Here is a 13614-nt window from a genome sequence, read left to right as displayed (position 1 = left end):
AGCAGGCGGTTAAGAAAGCAAATGGCATGTTGGCCTTCATAGCGAGGGGATTTGAGTACAGGGGCAGGGAGGTGTTGCTACAGTTGTACAGGGCCTTGGTGAGGCCACACCTGGAGTACTGTGCACAGTTTTGGTCTCCTAACCTGAGGAAGGACATTCTTGCTATTGAGGGCGTGCAGCGAAGGTTCACCAGACTGATTCCCGGGATGGCGGGACTGACCTATCAAGAAAGACTGGATCAACTGGGCTTGTTTTCACTGGAGTTCAGAAGAATGAGAGGGGACCTCATAGAAACGTTTAAAATTCTGATGGGGTTAGACAGGTTAGAAATGGCGGTGCAGGCTAGAAGGGCCGAATGGCCTACTCCTGCACCTATTTTCTATGTTTCTATGTTTCTATGACCGCACTCACTCGCGGGGGTCCCGCCCGCGGAGCTACTCATGAAACGAACATTCAAAACTCGGTTGTCCCTCATTCATCCAGTCCTGTCCGACATTGTTGAGGGCAAGCGCCTGTCCCAAAACGAGTACCGTGACCGAAAGTCAAGGGGGAGATGTATAGAAATTGATGACCCCGTATTTGTTCTCAATCACGCTTTGGGGCCCAAATGGCTCGAGAGTACCGTAATAGACAAAGAGGGGAATAGGGTCATAGTGGTTAAACTTAACAATGGGCAGATATGCCGCAAGCATCTGGACCAAGTGAAAAAAAGGTTCAGCATGGACACTGAGGAAGATCATGAGATGGTATTCACACCACCGCCAGTGAACGAGCAACAAGAACATTCAGCAGCATGCACGGACAGGCCGGAACCACCACAGGTGACAGACACGCATACCAAGGCTCAACAACCAGAGCCCCAACTGCAGCGCTCCACGCGAGAGTGCAGACCACCCGAGAGACTTAACCTATGATCCCAATAAGATGTTGAGGGGGAGGTGATGTCATATATGTAACCTTTATGTAACAACACTGTATATACGTAAGAAATGCACACCTTGACCACAGGGGGTGAACTTGTGGGAGACACTACTCACCTGGTCACCCAGGTATATAAAAAGGGAGGTCCCACGCAGGGTCATCCCTTCTTGGTCCGGTGAATAAAGGTTCAGGTCATGGAGTGACCTTGTCCACAGAATGTGTCTCGTGTGGATTTGTGGTATTGTGTAAGGACTTTGCACATCCTTTCAGTAATCAATGTGTGAGCAGTTGCAATTAAAGGCAGGGAAAGCATGGGCCCCATCATTATCGATAATTACTTTTACTAATTTTAATAATCTCTCTACTCTATACTCTCATCAGTGTACTCTGCATTCTCTGTACTCTCTACGCTGTATACCAGTCAGTTTGATAGGCCCCAACAATATCAGTAAATAACTTCACTTTGTAAAGACGATTTACAAAATAATTTCAATATATAAAAACTATTTACCAAAAATAACTTGATAATATTTATTTATATTCCCTGTCCCAATATTCTGAGTACAATTATCTTCAATTTAACTCTCGAAGGGCCCAAATTTCGGCCCCGACCTGGACGACCGTTTTTCGCGCTCGAAAGAGTACCGAAAAAATACTTGCATATTCTCCGGCTCCCTGCAGGTCTCCAGCAGCTTGGTGCGGTGCGCGCAGAACAGCTGGGCGGGGGGGTGGCGGAGCAAGAGATTCACGGCGATTTTACAAGTAGTGGGGGGCGGGGCTAATTTAAATAAGGCAACGTCGTGCCAGCATCCCTGCACGTGCGCGTTGGAGCGCACACGCGCAGTGGCACATAAACATTGGCACTCGGCCATTTTTAAAGGGACTAGAGGAAATGTGAAGATTTGTCTTGTGGACCCCTGGCCGAACGGCCCAAGTCTTCACAGCTCGGAGCCTACTGCTGCCGGATTCTACTGCCATCCGCTGTGGCCTGACGCCGCCCCTATCCCCTGGCCGAACGACCAAAGTCTTCGTACCTCGGAGGCTGCTGCTGCCGTCGCTGTGGCTTGACGTCAACCCTATCCCCTGGCCGAACGGCCTCAGTCTTCACAGCTCGAAGGCTGCTGCTGTTTCACACAGGTAGGAAGATGGAATATTTAATCTTTGCTTTGTTTATAAATTTTTATTCAGGTTGGATCTTTATTTGTATAAGTATGACTGTTGAATGATTGTAGAATTTAATTACTTCTCTTCACCGCCCGCCCCGCCCCGCCCCTGTTCCCTCCGCCTAATTTGTAACCTACGCCTGATCTGTAAAGTGTACGCAAGGTTTTTCTGAGCGTACAAAAATCTACACTTACTCCATTCGGTTAGTTTGGAGTAAGTTTTCACTGCCTAAACTTTCAAAACAGGCGTAAGTGGCCGGACACGACCCCTTTTGAAAAAAAAATTCTGTTGCAAGGTGAAACTGTTCTAACTGACTCGAACTGGAGCAAACTAAATGCCGAGAATTGCAATTTCTAAGATACTCCATTCCAAACCAGTTGCTACAAAAAAAACAGGAGCAACTCAAGCCGAAACTTGGGGCCTAAATAACTCTCAACTAATTCTCCACGCTTCCTCCGAAGCTCAAAATGGCATCCGTAGTGCCCATTTCCTTCTCTTAGGCCCAGAAAAAGCAACTATTTCTCAGCACTCTTTGTTGTGTTGTTGGCTCTCGTCTTGGTTTCGCCCACAAGTGGAAACATCTTCACTCTTTCTACCCAATCAAACTTTTTCATATTCTTAAAGAAAAGAACCACAGTCTGTTCATTCCCCGCCCACCCCCCCCCCCCCCGATAGGTTTCACCTCATAGTTCTGGTACCATTCTTGTGAATCTTTTTTGCACCTTCGCCAGTCCCTCTATATCCTTTTTATAATATGGAGACCAGAATTGTGTACAGTACTCCGAATCTGATCAAACCAAGGGTACTATACAAGTTTAACATGATTTCTCTGCTTTTCAACTCTATCCCTCTAGAATTGAACCCAAGTGCTTTATTTTAATAGCCTTATTAACCTCCGTTGCTACTTAGTGATTTGTGTAACTATACGCCCAGATCCCTCTGCTTCTCTACCCCATTTAGATACATGTTTTCCAAGGACTATATGACCTCCTTATTCTTCCTACTAAAATGTACCATCGCACACTTGTTTATATTGAAATTAATTTGCCAATTACATGCCCATTCTGCAAATTTATTATTGTCTCCCTGTATTTTGTTGAAATCCTCCTCTGTATTAACTATACCCCCCAATTTGGTGTCTGCAAATTTTGAAATTATACTTCCAATTCCCAAGTCCAAATCATTTACATAAATGGTGAACAGTGGTACCAGCACCTCATTGTAGAACACCACTTACCATCTATTATCAATCTGAGTAACTACCTTTAACCCCCTACTCGGTTTTCTATTTTGTAACCAGCTTGCTCTCCATTCTACTACTTATTCCCTGACTCCACATGCTCCAACTTTAGTCATGAATCTATTATGTAATACCTTATTGAAGGCCTGTTGGAAATCCAAATATATCCCATCTACTGCATTCGCCTTATCTACCTTATCCCTCAATCAACATCACAAAAAATCCATTTAAAAAAACAAAATCACGTTGCTGTTTGTGGGAGCTTGCGGTGATATCAGGGCAGTTGTGAGAGATGATATTGGCTCGAATGAACAAAATGTTGAATCATTGTGGGTGGAGATTAGAGATAGTAAGGCGAAAAAGTCACTGGTGGGCGTAGTTTATAGGCCCCCAAATAATAACTTCGCGTTGGGGCAGACAATAATCAAGGGAATAAAAGAAGCATGTGAAAAAGGAACGGCAGTAATCATGGGGTATTTTAACCTGCATATCGATTGGTCAAATCAAATCGCACTGGGCAGCCTTGAGGAGGAATTCATAGAATGCATACTGGATTGTTTCTCAGAACAGTATGTTACAGAACCTACAAGGGAGCAAGCTATCTTAGATCTGGTCCTGTGTAATGAGACAGGAATAATAAACGATCTCCTAGTAAAAGATCCTCTCGGAATGAGTGATCACAGTATGGTTAAATTTGTAATACAGATTGAGGGTGAGGAAGTAGTGTCTTAAATGAGCATACTATGCTTAAACAAAGGGGAGTACAGTGGGATGAGGGCAGAATTAGCTAATGTAGGCTGGGAACACAGATGAAACGGTGGCACAATTGAGGAACAGTGGAGGACTTTTAAGGAACTCTTTCATAGTGCTCAACAAAAATATATTCTAGTGAAAAAGGGCGGTAAGAGAAGGGATAACCAGCCGTGGATAACCAAGGAAATAAAGGAGAGTATCAAATTAAAAACCAATGCATATAAGGTGGCCAAGGTTAGTGGGAAGCTAGAAGATTGGGAAAATTTTAAATGACAGCAAAGAAAGGAAAGATAGATTACGAAAGTAAACTTGCGCAAAACATAAAAACAGATAGTAAAAGCTTTTACCGATATATAAAACGGAAGAGTGTGACTAAAGTAAATGTTGGTCCCTTAGAAGATGAGAAGGGGGATTTAATAATGGCAAATGTGGAAATGGCTGAGACCTTAAACAATTATTTTGCTTCAGTCTTCACAGTGGAAGATACAAAAACCATGCCAAAAATTGCTGGTCACGGGAATGTGGGAAGAGAGAACCTTGAGACAATCACTATCACTAGGGAGGTAGCGCTGGACAGGCTAATGGGACTCAAGGTAGACAAGTCCCCTGGTCCTGATGAAATGCATCCCAGGGTATTAAAAGAGATGGCGGAGGTTATAGCAGATGCATTTGTTATAACCAAAATTCTCTGGACTCTGGGGAGGTACCAGCCGATTGGAAAGCAGCTAATGTAACACCTCTGTTTAGAAAAGGGAGCAGACAAAATGCAGGTAACTATAGGCCGGTTAGTTTAACATCTGTAGTGGGGAAAATGCTTGAAGCTATCATTAAGGAAGATATAGCAGGACATCTAGATAGGAATAGTGCAATCAAGCAGACGCAACATGGATTCATGAAGGGGAAATCATGTTTAACTAATTTACTGGAATTCTTTGAGGATATAACGAGCATGGTGGATAGAGGTGTACCGATGGATGTGGTGTATTTAGATTTCCAAAAGGCATTCGATAAGGTGCCACACAAAAGGTTACTGCAGAAGATAAAGGTACGCGGAGTCAGAGGAAATGTATTAGCATGGATCGAGAATTGGCTGGCTAACAGAAAGCAGAGAGCCAGGATAAATGGGTCCTTTTCGGGTTGGAAATCGGTGGTTAGTGGTGTGCCACAGGGATCGGTGCTGGGACCACAACTGTTTACAATATACATAGATGACCTGGAAGAGGGGACAGAGTGTAGTGTAACAAAATTTGCAGATGACACAAAGATTAGTGGGAAAGCGGTTTGTGTAGAGGACACAGAGAGGCTGCAAAGAGATTTAGATAGGTTAAGTGAATGGGCTAAGGTTTGGCAGATGGAATACAATGTCGGAAAATGTGAGGTCATCCACCTTGGAAAAAAAAACAGTAAAAGGGAATATTATTTGAACGGGGAGAAATTACAACATGCTGCGGTGCAGCAGGACCTGGGGGTCCTTGTGCATGAATCCCAAAAAGTTAGTTTGCAGGTGCAGCAGGTAATCAGGAAGGCGAATGGAATGTTGGCTTTCATTGCGAGAGGGATGGAGTACAAAAGCAACTATACAGGATGGGTCAGGAGCTTGGGCTGGGATGGGTCAGGAGCTTGGGCTGCTCTATCTTGTCTAGAGATGACAGTTGGAATGGCTCAAATTACGCTCCAAAGCCACTGAGAACTTGGGCAGGGTGGTTCTAATTACACATTCCAGAGAAACTGTTAGGTGTGTCTTATCCTCCAAGGGGACCAATCAACAATCAGGTCATGTGATCATGGAAAGCCAATCAGAGCATGTTGTATTGCAAATATGCGCATCCTTTAATTACAATTTTAATGGCGCAGAAATTCTGCTTTCTCCTTCCCGAGGGCATTCGACTAGATTTTAGAGAAAAAATGCGCACCTACCTGAAGCTGCTGCGCCCGCTCGAGTTCCCGATCCGCGGGCCTCCTCTCCCTGCGCGCGCAAGTCTACAACTCCTATTATTATGAATGAGAAACCCCCCAAAATACTAATAAAAAATAGAAAATGTACACTACACATTTAAGATTCACTTAAATTAAAATTATTGTCTTATAAAAAAAATATTTTCCCAATTTATAAAAAAGTTTTTTTAATTATGCCTTAAAATAAACTTACCGTAGTGGGAAGGGTTTTAAACAATAAAACCTGTTTTCATAAATTTATTTTAATATGTTTTTGTATGTTTTAAAACACTTGCTCCAGTAAAAGTAGGCTATGCACCTGCTTTTCCAGGCGCAAGATTTGTGAGGACATTTGCTGGACAAGATATGCGTAAATATCGCAATCTTGCACGTACAAATGCCCTCGCTCCAGCTTGACGGATCGGAAAAGCCGGTTTACAGCGCATGCGCATTGCGTGCTAAAAAACGGCTTTTCCAATGTCTTCCCGGATCCGTAGAAACTTTGTACGAGCCCAGGGATGTCTGAATTTCTACTCCAATTTTTTTTTTTTTAACTTTTTCTTTCTCTTTTCTTAATCCCATCCTTCTTTCCCTGTCTTAATTTTGCTTTCTGTACATGAATTGACATTGAATTAAATATTCTAACTTACACTTCCTGGTTTAGACTCTGCATGGCTAAGTATCTGACTGGTTGAAGACACATGCTGTTGCTTGTCCTCTTCAGATCCCATGTAGAGTGCGCCCCTCTGAAATTGTTCTCTAATAACCATAAGTCATCGCGCAGAAGCCCACTAAAAGTCTGTGGGCAGCTGTAAGAGTAACGGACAGCGAGTGTCATTTGTTCACCACTGACCATAAAATCTGGGCCACAGGATATATACTCCCATTCCCTGTATTTGCTTTCAAAAGATATTACCTCACACTTAACCACATTAAGTTGCATCTGTCACCTGTGTGCCATTCTGCTAACCTGTGACTTTCTGAAATCTATATAATTCTTGTTATTTGTCATACCCCCTTACTTTTAGATCAACAAATTTCAAGATTATGCTCTCTATGCCAAAGTCGAAATCATCTATCCATACAAAAAACAAAAGTGGATCCAGCACTGGCCCCTGGAATACACCACTTACAAATCTGCTCTACTCCAAGGAACACAAATTTACCTGAAAGTTGTGTTTCTTGTTTCAACTAACTTTTTTTCCATATAACTACTTTTCCTTCTATGCAAAATGTTTTTACTGTTCTAACAACCCTCTTGTGAGACACGCTATTAAAAGCCTCTGCAAATCCATGTACACTTTATCCACTTTACTTTAAAAAAAATTGTCAAATCTGAATAACTTAATAAATCCATGCTGACTTCTTAATTAGTCAATACGATTCTAAACACTCACTAATTTTATCTTGAATTATGGATTCTGGAAGGATGAAATATCAAAGTCCTTGCTCTGTCTCATTTGCATATTGCTAGTTTGGACAAAAAGCTGCCTCCTGCCAGCAACAGGAAAATTACCCATAATATTCATTTTATGATCATTTGTCAAGTCAGTATTCCTTCGAGAATCTGCAATATGGGAAATAATTTTAATGATGCCCACACACTACTTTCACAACTTGACTGTTACTTATGCTTCACGGTGTTATTCATGATTGCATTGTGAAGCTCCATTATTACTTGGACTACCTGAAAGTGATTATTGGTTGATTGAAGTCACCAACAATATTATAAAATGGCTCCAGTGGGATGGCTGATTTTAGCATGTGAATAGAAATTTATAACATATACTTTGGCCAATTTTTTTTCAAGAATATCTTTTGAAATTTAAAACTTACTTTTTCATGCAATAAAAACCATGTCTCCATTTCTGTATGGGCATATGGTTGTCCTTATCCACCTCTTGCTCGGTGTCAGTTGACTCTTAAACAAAGAGTGAAATAGAGAAATGTCAGAATTATCAATAATTGCGTCAAAAATGCTTTTAAATCACTGAAATTGGTTATAAAACTTGCTTGTCAAATTTTCATTCATTCTAAAATTACCAGGAATTGCATGTTTCCAATTGGTTTGAGCCATCTTTGGATTCTTCACCTCTTTACAAAAATGGCACTAAAAATAAACAAACATTTCATTTTTATTCAGACAGACTAGAAAATCAACTAATAATTCAGCAGCAGTATGTGCCAATTAAGTGTTTGGGAGGGGGAGGACACCTTTAATTTTGGAAAAGCACATGAAAATGGGATAATCTGGTATAGGTACACAATTCACACCTACTGTTGCTATATACATCTATTTATATAGCCACAAAATTCCATTTCAAAATGCACTGAAAACCTCTGTGGCAGTTTGTCTGAGGCAAAACCTGTTGTATAGATATTATTTACCTACAGTATCAGTTACACCTGAAGGTGGTGCTATGATAGGGCTCTGTTATGTTAAAGGAGATACAGCAGCTGGCCGACAGCCATGATGTGCGAGGATTCTTCATCGCAGTCAAGATCAGCTATGGTCCAAACACCCAAGGCCCCACCCCACTGCTGGCCAAGAACGGGGAAACACTCAGCAAGGATACCGAGGCAGTCAGGGCCCTCTGGAAGGAGCAATTCAAAGATCTCCTCAATCGAGACTCTGCCTTGGACCCGAGTGATCACGACTCCATCCCGGAGCATGCTACCCGCCGCCACCTCGGCAAAACCCCAACACTGCACGAGGTAGAAAAAGCCATAAGACAGCTTAAAAACAAGGTTACTGGAGTGGTTGGAATCCCTGCTGAGGCACTGAAATATGGCAGAGAGGCACTACTGGCATGAATGCATGACCTCATCTCTCTCATCTGGAGGGAGGAGAGTATGCCGGGAGATCTCAGAGATGCAGTGATAGTGACCATCTTTAAAAAAGGGGACAAGTCCGACTGCGGCAACTACAGAGGAATCTCCCCGCTATCAGCCACTGGGAAAGTCATCGCTAGAGTCCTTCTCAACCACCTTCTCCCTGTGGCCAAGGAGCTCCTCCCGGAGTTGCACTGCGGATTTCATCCCCTGCGGGCCATAACGGACATGATTTTTGCAGCGCGGCAGCTGCAGGAAAAATGCAGGTTTCAGCGCCAGGCCTTGTACATGGCCTTCTTCGACCTTATAAAGGCCTTTGAAACTGTCAACCGCGAGGGTCTATGAAGCGTCCTCCTCCGCTTCGGATGCCCCCAAAAGTTGGTCACCATCCTCCGCCTGCTCCACGACGACATGCAGGCCGTGATCTGTATCAACGGGTCCATTACAGACCCAATCCACATCTACACCGGTGTCAAACAGGGCTGTGTCATCGCCTCAACTCTCTTCTCAATCTTCTTCGCGGCCATGCTCCACTTCAGTCAACAAGACTAGAGTGGAACTAAACTACAAAACCAGCGGGAACCTGTTCAACATTCGCCGTCTCCAGGACAGGTCCAAGACCACCCTAACCTCTGTCCTCGAGCTACAGTACGCGGACGACGCCTGCATTTGTGCACATAGCGGCTGAACTCCAGGACATAGTCGATGTATTTACTGAGGCATACAAAAGCACGGGCCTTACGCTAAACATCCGTAAGACAAAGGTCCTTCACCAGCCTGTCCTCGCCACACAGCACTGTCCCCCAGTCATCAACATCCACAGCGCGGCCCTGGACCACGGGGACCATTTCCCATTTCTCGGGAGCCTCTCATCAACAAGAACAGGTAGTGACGAGATTCAACACCGCCTCCAGTGCGCCAGTGCAGCCTTCGGCCGCCTGAGGAAAAGAGTGCTTGAAGACCAGGCCCTCAAAACTGTAACCAAGCTCGGTCTACAGGGCTGTAGTAATACCCGCCCTCCTGTATGGCTCAGAGTCATGGACCATGTACAGTAGACACCTCAAGTCGCTGGAGAAATACCACCAACGATGGCTTCGCAAGATCCTACAAATCCCCTGGGAGTACAGATGCACTAACATCAGCGTCCTCGTCCAGGCCAACATCCCCAGCATTGAAGCACTGACCATACTTGATCAGCTCTGCTGGGCAGGCCACATTGTTTGCATGCCTGGCACAAGACTCCCAAAGCAAGCGCTCTACTCGGAACTCCTTCACGGCAAACGTGCCAAAGATGGGCAGAGGAAATGTTACAAGGACACCATCAAAGCCTCCCTGATAAAGTGCAACATCCCCACTGACACCTGGGAGTCCCTGGCCAAAGACTGCCCTAAGCGGAGGAAGTGCATCCGAGAGGGCATTGAGCTCCTCGAGTCTCATCGCCGAGAGCTTGCAGAAAACAAGCACAAACAGCGGAAAGAGCATGTGGCAAACCAGTCCCACCCAACCCTTCCCTCAACGACTATCTGTCCCACCTGTGACAGATTCTGTGGTTCTCGTATTGGACTGTTCAGCCACTCAAGAACTCATTTTAAGAGTGGAAGTCTTAAATAAAATAAAATGGGGAAGGTGGCTCAACCAAGGCTAACAAGGGAAATTAGGGATAGTGTTAAATCCAAGGAAGAGGCATATTAATTGGACAAAAAAAGCAGCAAACCTGAGAACTGGGAGAAATTTAGAATTCAGCAGAGAAGGACAAATGGTTTAATTAGGAGGGGTAAAATAGAGTATGAGAGGAAGCTTGCAGCGAACATAAAAACTGACTGCAAAAGCTTCTATAGATATGTGAAGAGAAAAAGATTAGTGAAGACAAATGTAGGTCCCTTGCAGTCAGAATCAGGTGAATTTATAATGGGGAACAAAGAAATGGCAGACCAATTGAACAAATACTTTGGTTCTGTCTTCACTAAGGAAGACACAAATAACCTTCCGGAAATACTATGGGACCGAGGGTCTAGCGAGAAAGAGGAACTGAAGGAAATCCTTATAAGTCAGGAAATTGTGTTAGGGAAATTGATGGGATTGACGGCCGATAAATCCCCAGGGCCTGATAGGTTGCATCCCAGAGTACTTAAGGAAGTGGCCCTAGAAATAGTAGATGCATTGGTGGTCATTTTCTAACATTCCATGGACTCTGGATCAGTTCCTATGGATTGGAGGGTAGCTAATGTAATACCACTTTTTAAAAAAGGAGGGAGAGAAAACAGGGAATTATAGACCTGTTAGCCTGACATCGGTAGTGAGAAAAATGTTGGAATCAATTATTAAATATGTAATAGCAGCGCATTTGGAAAGAGTGACAGGATCGGTCCAAGTCAGCATGGATTTATGAAAGGGAAAGCATGCTTGACAAATCTTCTAGAATTTTTTGAGGATGTAACAAATAGAGTGGACAAGGGAGACCCAGTGGATGTGGTGTATTTGGACTTTCAAAAGGCTTTTGACAAGGTCCCACGCAAGAGATTAGTGTGCAAAATTAAAGCACATGGTATTGGGGGTAATGTATTGATGTGGATAGAGAACTGGTTGGCAGACAAGAAGCCAAGAATAGGAATAAACGGGTCCTTTTCAGAATGGCAGGCAGTGACTAGTGGGGTACCGCAAGGTTCAGTGCTGGGATCCCAGCTATTTACAATATACATTAATGATTTAGACGAAGAAATTGAATGTAATATCTTCAAGTTTTCAGATGACACTAAGCTGGGTGGCAGTGTGAGCTGTGAGGAGGATGCCAAGAGGCTGCAGGGTGACTTGGACAGGTTAGGTGAGTGGGCAAATGCATGGCAGATGCAGTATAATGCAGATAAATGTGGGGTTATCCACTTTGGTGGCAAAAACAGAAAGGCAGAATATTATCTGAATGGTGAGATTAGGAAAAGGGGAGATGTAACGAGACCTGGGTGTCATGATACATCAGTCATTGAAAGTTGGCATGCAGGTACAGCAGGCGGTGAAGAAGGCAAAGGGCATGTTGGCCTTCATAGTGAGAGGATTTGAGTATAGGAGCAGGGAGTTGTATAGGGTTTTGGTGAGGTCACACACCTTGAATATTGTGTACAGTTTTGGTCTCCTAATCTGAGGAAGGACATTCTTGCTATTGAGGAAATGCAGCGAAGGTTCACCAGACTGATTCCCGGGATGACAGGACCAACAAATGAAGACTGGATCGACTAGGCTTATATTCACTGGAATTTAGAAGAATGAGAGGGGATTTCATAGAAACATATCAAATTCTGAAGCGATTGGACAGGTTAGATGCAGGAAGAATGTTCCCAATGTTGGGGAAGTCCAGAACCAGGGGTCGCAGTCTAAGGATAATGGGTAAGCTATTTAAGACTGAGATGAGGAGAAACTTCTTCACTCAGAGAATTGTCAACCTGTGGAATTCTCTACCACAGAAAGTTGTTGAGGCCAGTTCATCAGATATATTCAAAAGGGAGTTAGATGTGGCTCTTATGGCTAAAGGGATCAAGGGGTATGGAGAGAAAGCAGGAATGGGGTACTGAAGTTGCATGATCAGCCGTGATCATATTGAATGGTGATGCAGACTCGAAGGGCCGAAAGGACGTCTCCTACAACTATTTTCTATGTTTCCTTGGATGTGGTGTATTTTGACTTCCTGAAGGCATTTGACAAGGTGCCACGTAAAAGGTTACTGTACAAGATAAAAGTTCACGGGGTTGCAGGGAATATATTAGCGTGGATAGAGGATTGTCTAATTAACAGAACAGGGAGTCAGGATAAATGGTTCATTCTCTGGTTGGCAATCAGCAACTAGTTGGGTGCCACAGGGATCAATGCTGGGACTCCAACTATTTATAATCTATATTAACGACTTGGAAGAAGGGACTGAGTGTAACATAGCCAAGTTTGCTGACAATACAAAGATGGGAGGAAAAGCAATGTGTGAGGAGGACACAAAAAATCTGCAAAAGGACAGAGTGGGCAAAAATTTGGCAGATGCGAATAATGTCGGAAAGTGTGAAGTCATGCACTTTGGCAGGAAAAATCAAAGAGCAAGTTATTATTTAAATGGAGAAAGATTGCAAAGTGCCGCAGAACAGCAGAACCTGGGGGTACGAAATACAAACGAATAGTATGCAGGTACAGCAAGTGATCAGGAAGGCCAATGGTATCTTGGCCTTGATTGCAAAAGGGATGGAGTATAAATGCAGGGAAGTCTTGCTACAGATATATAATGTATTGGTGAGGCCACACATGGAATCCTGTGTGCGGTTTTGGTTTCCATATTTACAAAAGGATATACTTGCTTTGGAGGCAGTTCAGAGAAGGTTCACTAGGTTGATTCCGGGGATGAGGGGCTTGAGTTGTGAGGAAAGTTTGAGTAGGTTGGGACTTTACTCATTGGAATTCAGAAGAATGAGAGGTGATCTTATCGAAACGTATAAGATTATGAGGGGGGCTTGACAAAGTAGATGCAGAGAGGATGTTTCCACTGATGGGGGAAGACGAGAACTAGAGGGCATAATCTTAGAATAAGGGGCCGCCCATTGAAAACAGAGATGAGGAGAAATTTCTTCTGAGGGTTATAAATCTGTGGAATTTGCTGCCTCAGAGAGTTGTGGAAGCTGGGACATTGAATAAATTTAAGACAGAAATAGACAGTTTCTTAAACGATAAGGGGATAAGAGGTTATGGGGAGCGGGCGGGGAAGTGGAGCTGAGTCCATGATCAGATCAGCCATGATCTTA

The 13614-nt window shown here is 43.6% G+C and overlaps 1 protein-coding gene across 5 annotated transcripts in view; it reads right to left on the bottom strand.

Moving 5' to 3' along the window:
• The window catches only part of LOC139274997 (uncharacterized), a 288146-nt gene that overhangs the window by 250577 nt on the left and 23955 nt on the right, over positions 1-13614 (bottom strand). For all 5 annotated transcript variants that reach the window (XR_011595646.1, XM_070891824.1, XM_070891828.1 and 2 more), the window contains exons 2-3: positions 8057-8123; positions 7850-7934 (exon numbers count right to left, since the gene is read on the bottom strand). Coding sequence is in view for 4 of the 5 variants with exons in the window: in XM_070891824.1 (XP_070747925.1) it covers positions 7850-7934; positions 8057-8123 (152 nt within the window). In the remaining variant the exon portion in view is untranslated. The remainder of the gene's footprint in view (positions 1-7849; positions 7935-8056; positions 8124-13614) is intronic.

Source organism: Pristiophorus japonicus, chromosome 10 (genome assembly GCF_044704955.1).
Source record: "Pristiophorus japonicus isolate sPriJap1 chromosome 10, sPriJap1.hap1, whole genome shotgun sequence".
Classification (NCBI taxonomy): domain Eukaryota; kingdom Metazoa; phylum Chordata; class Chondrichthyes; family Pristiophoridae; genus Pristiophorus; species Pristiophorus japonicus.
This window is presented reverse-complemented; position numbering and strand designations above follow the sequence as displayed.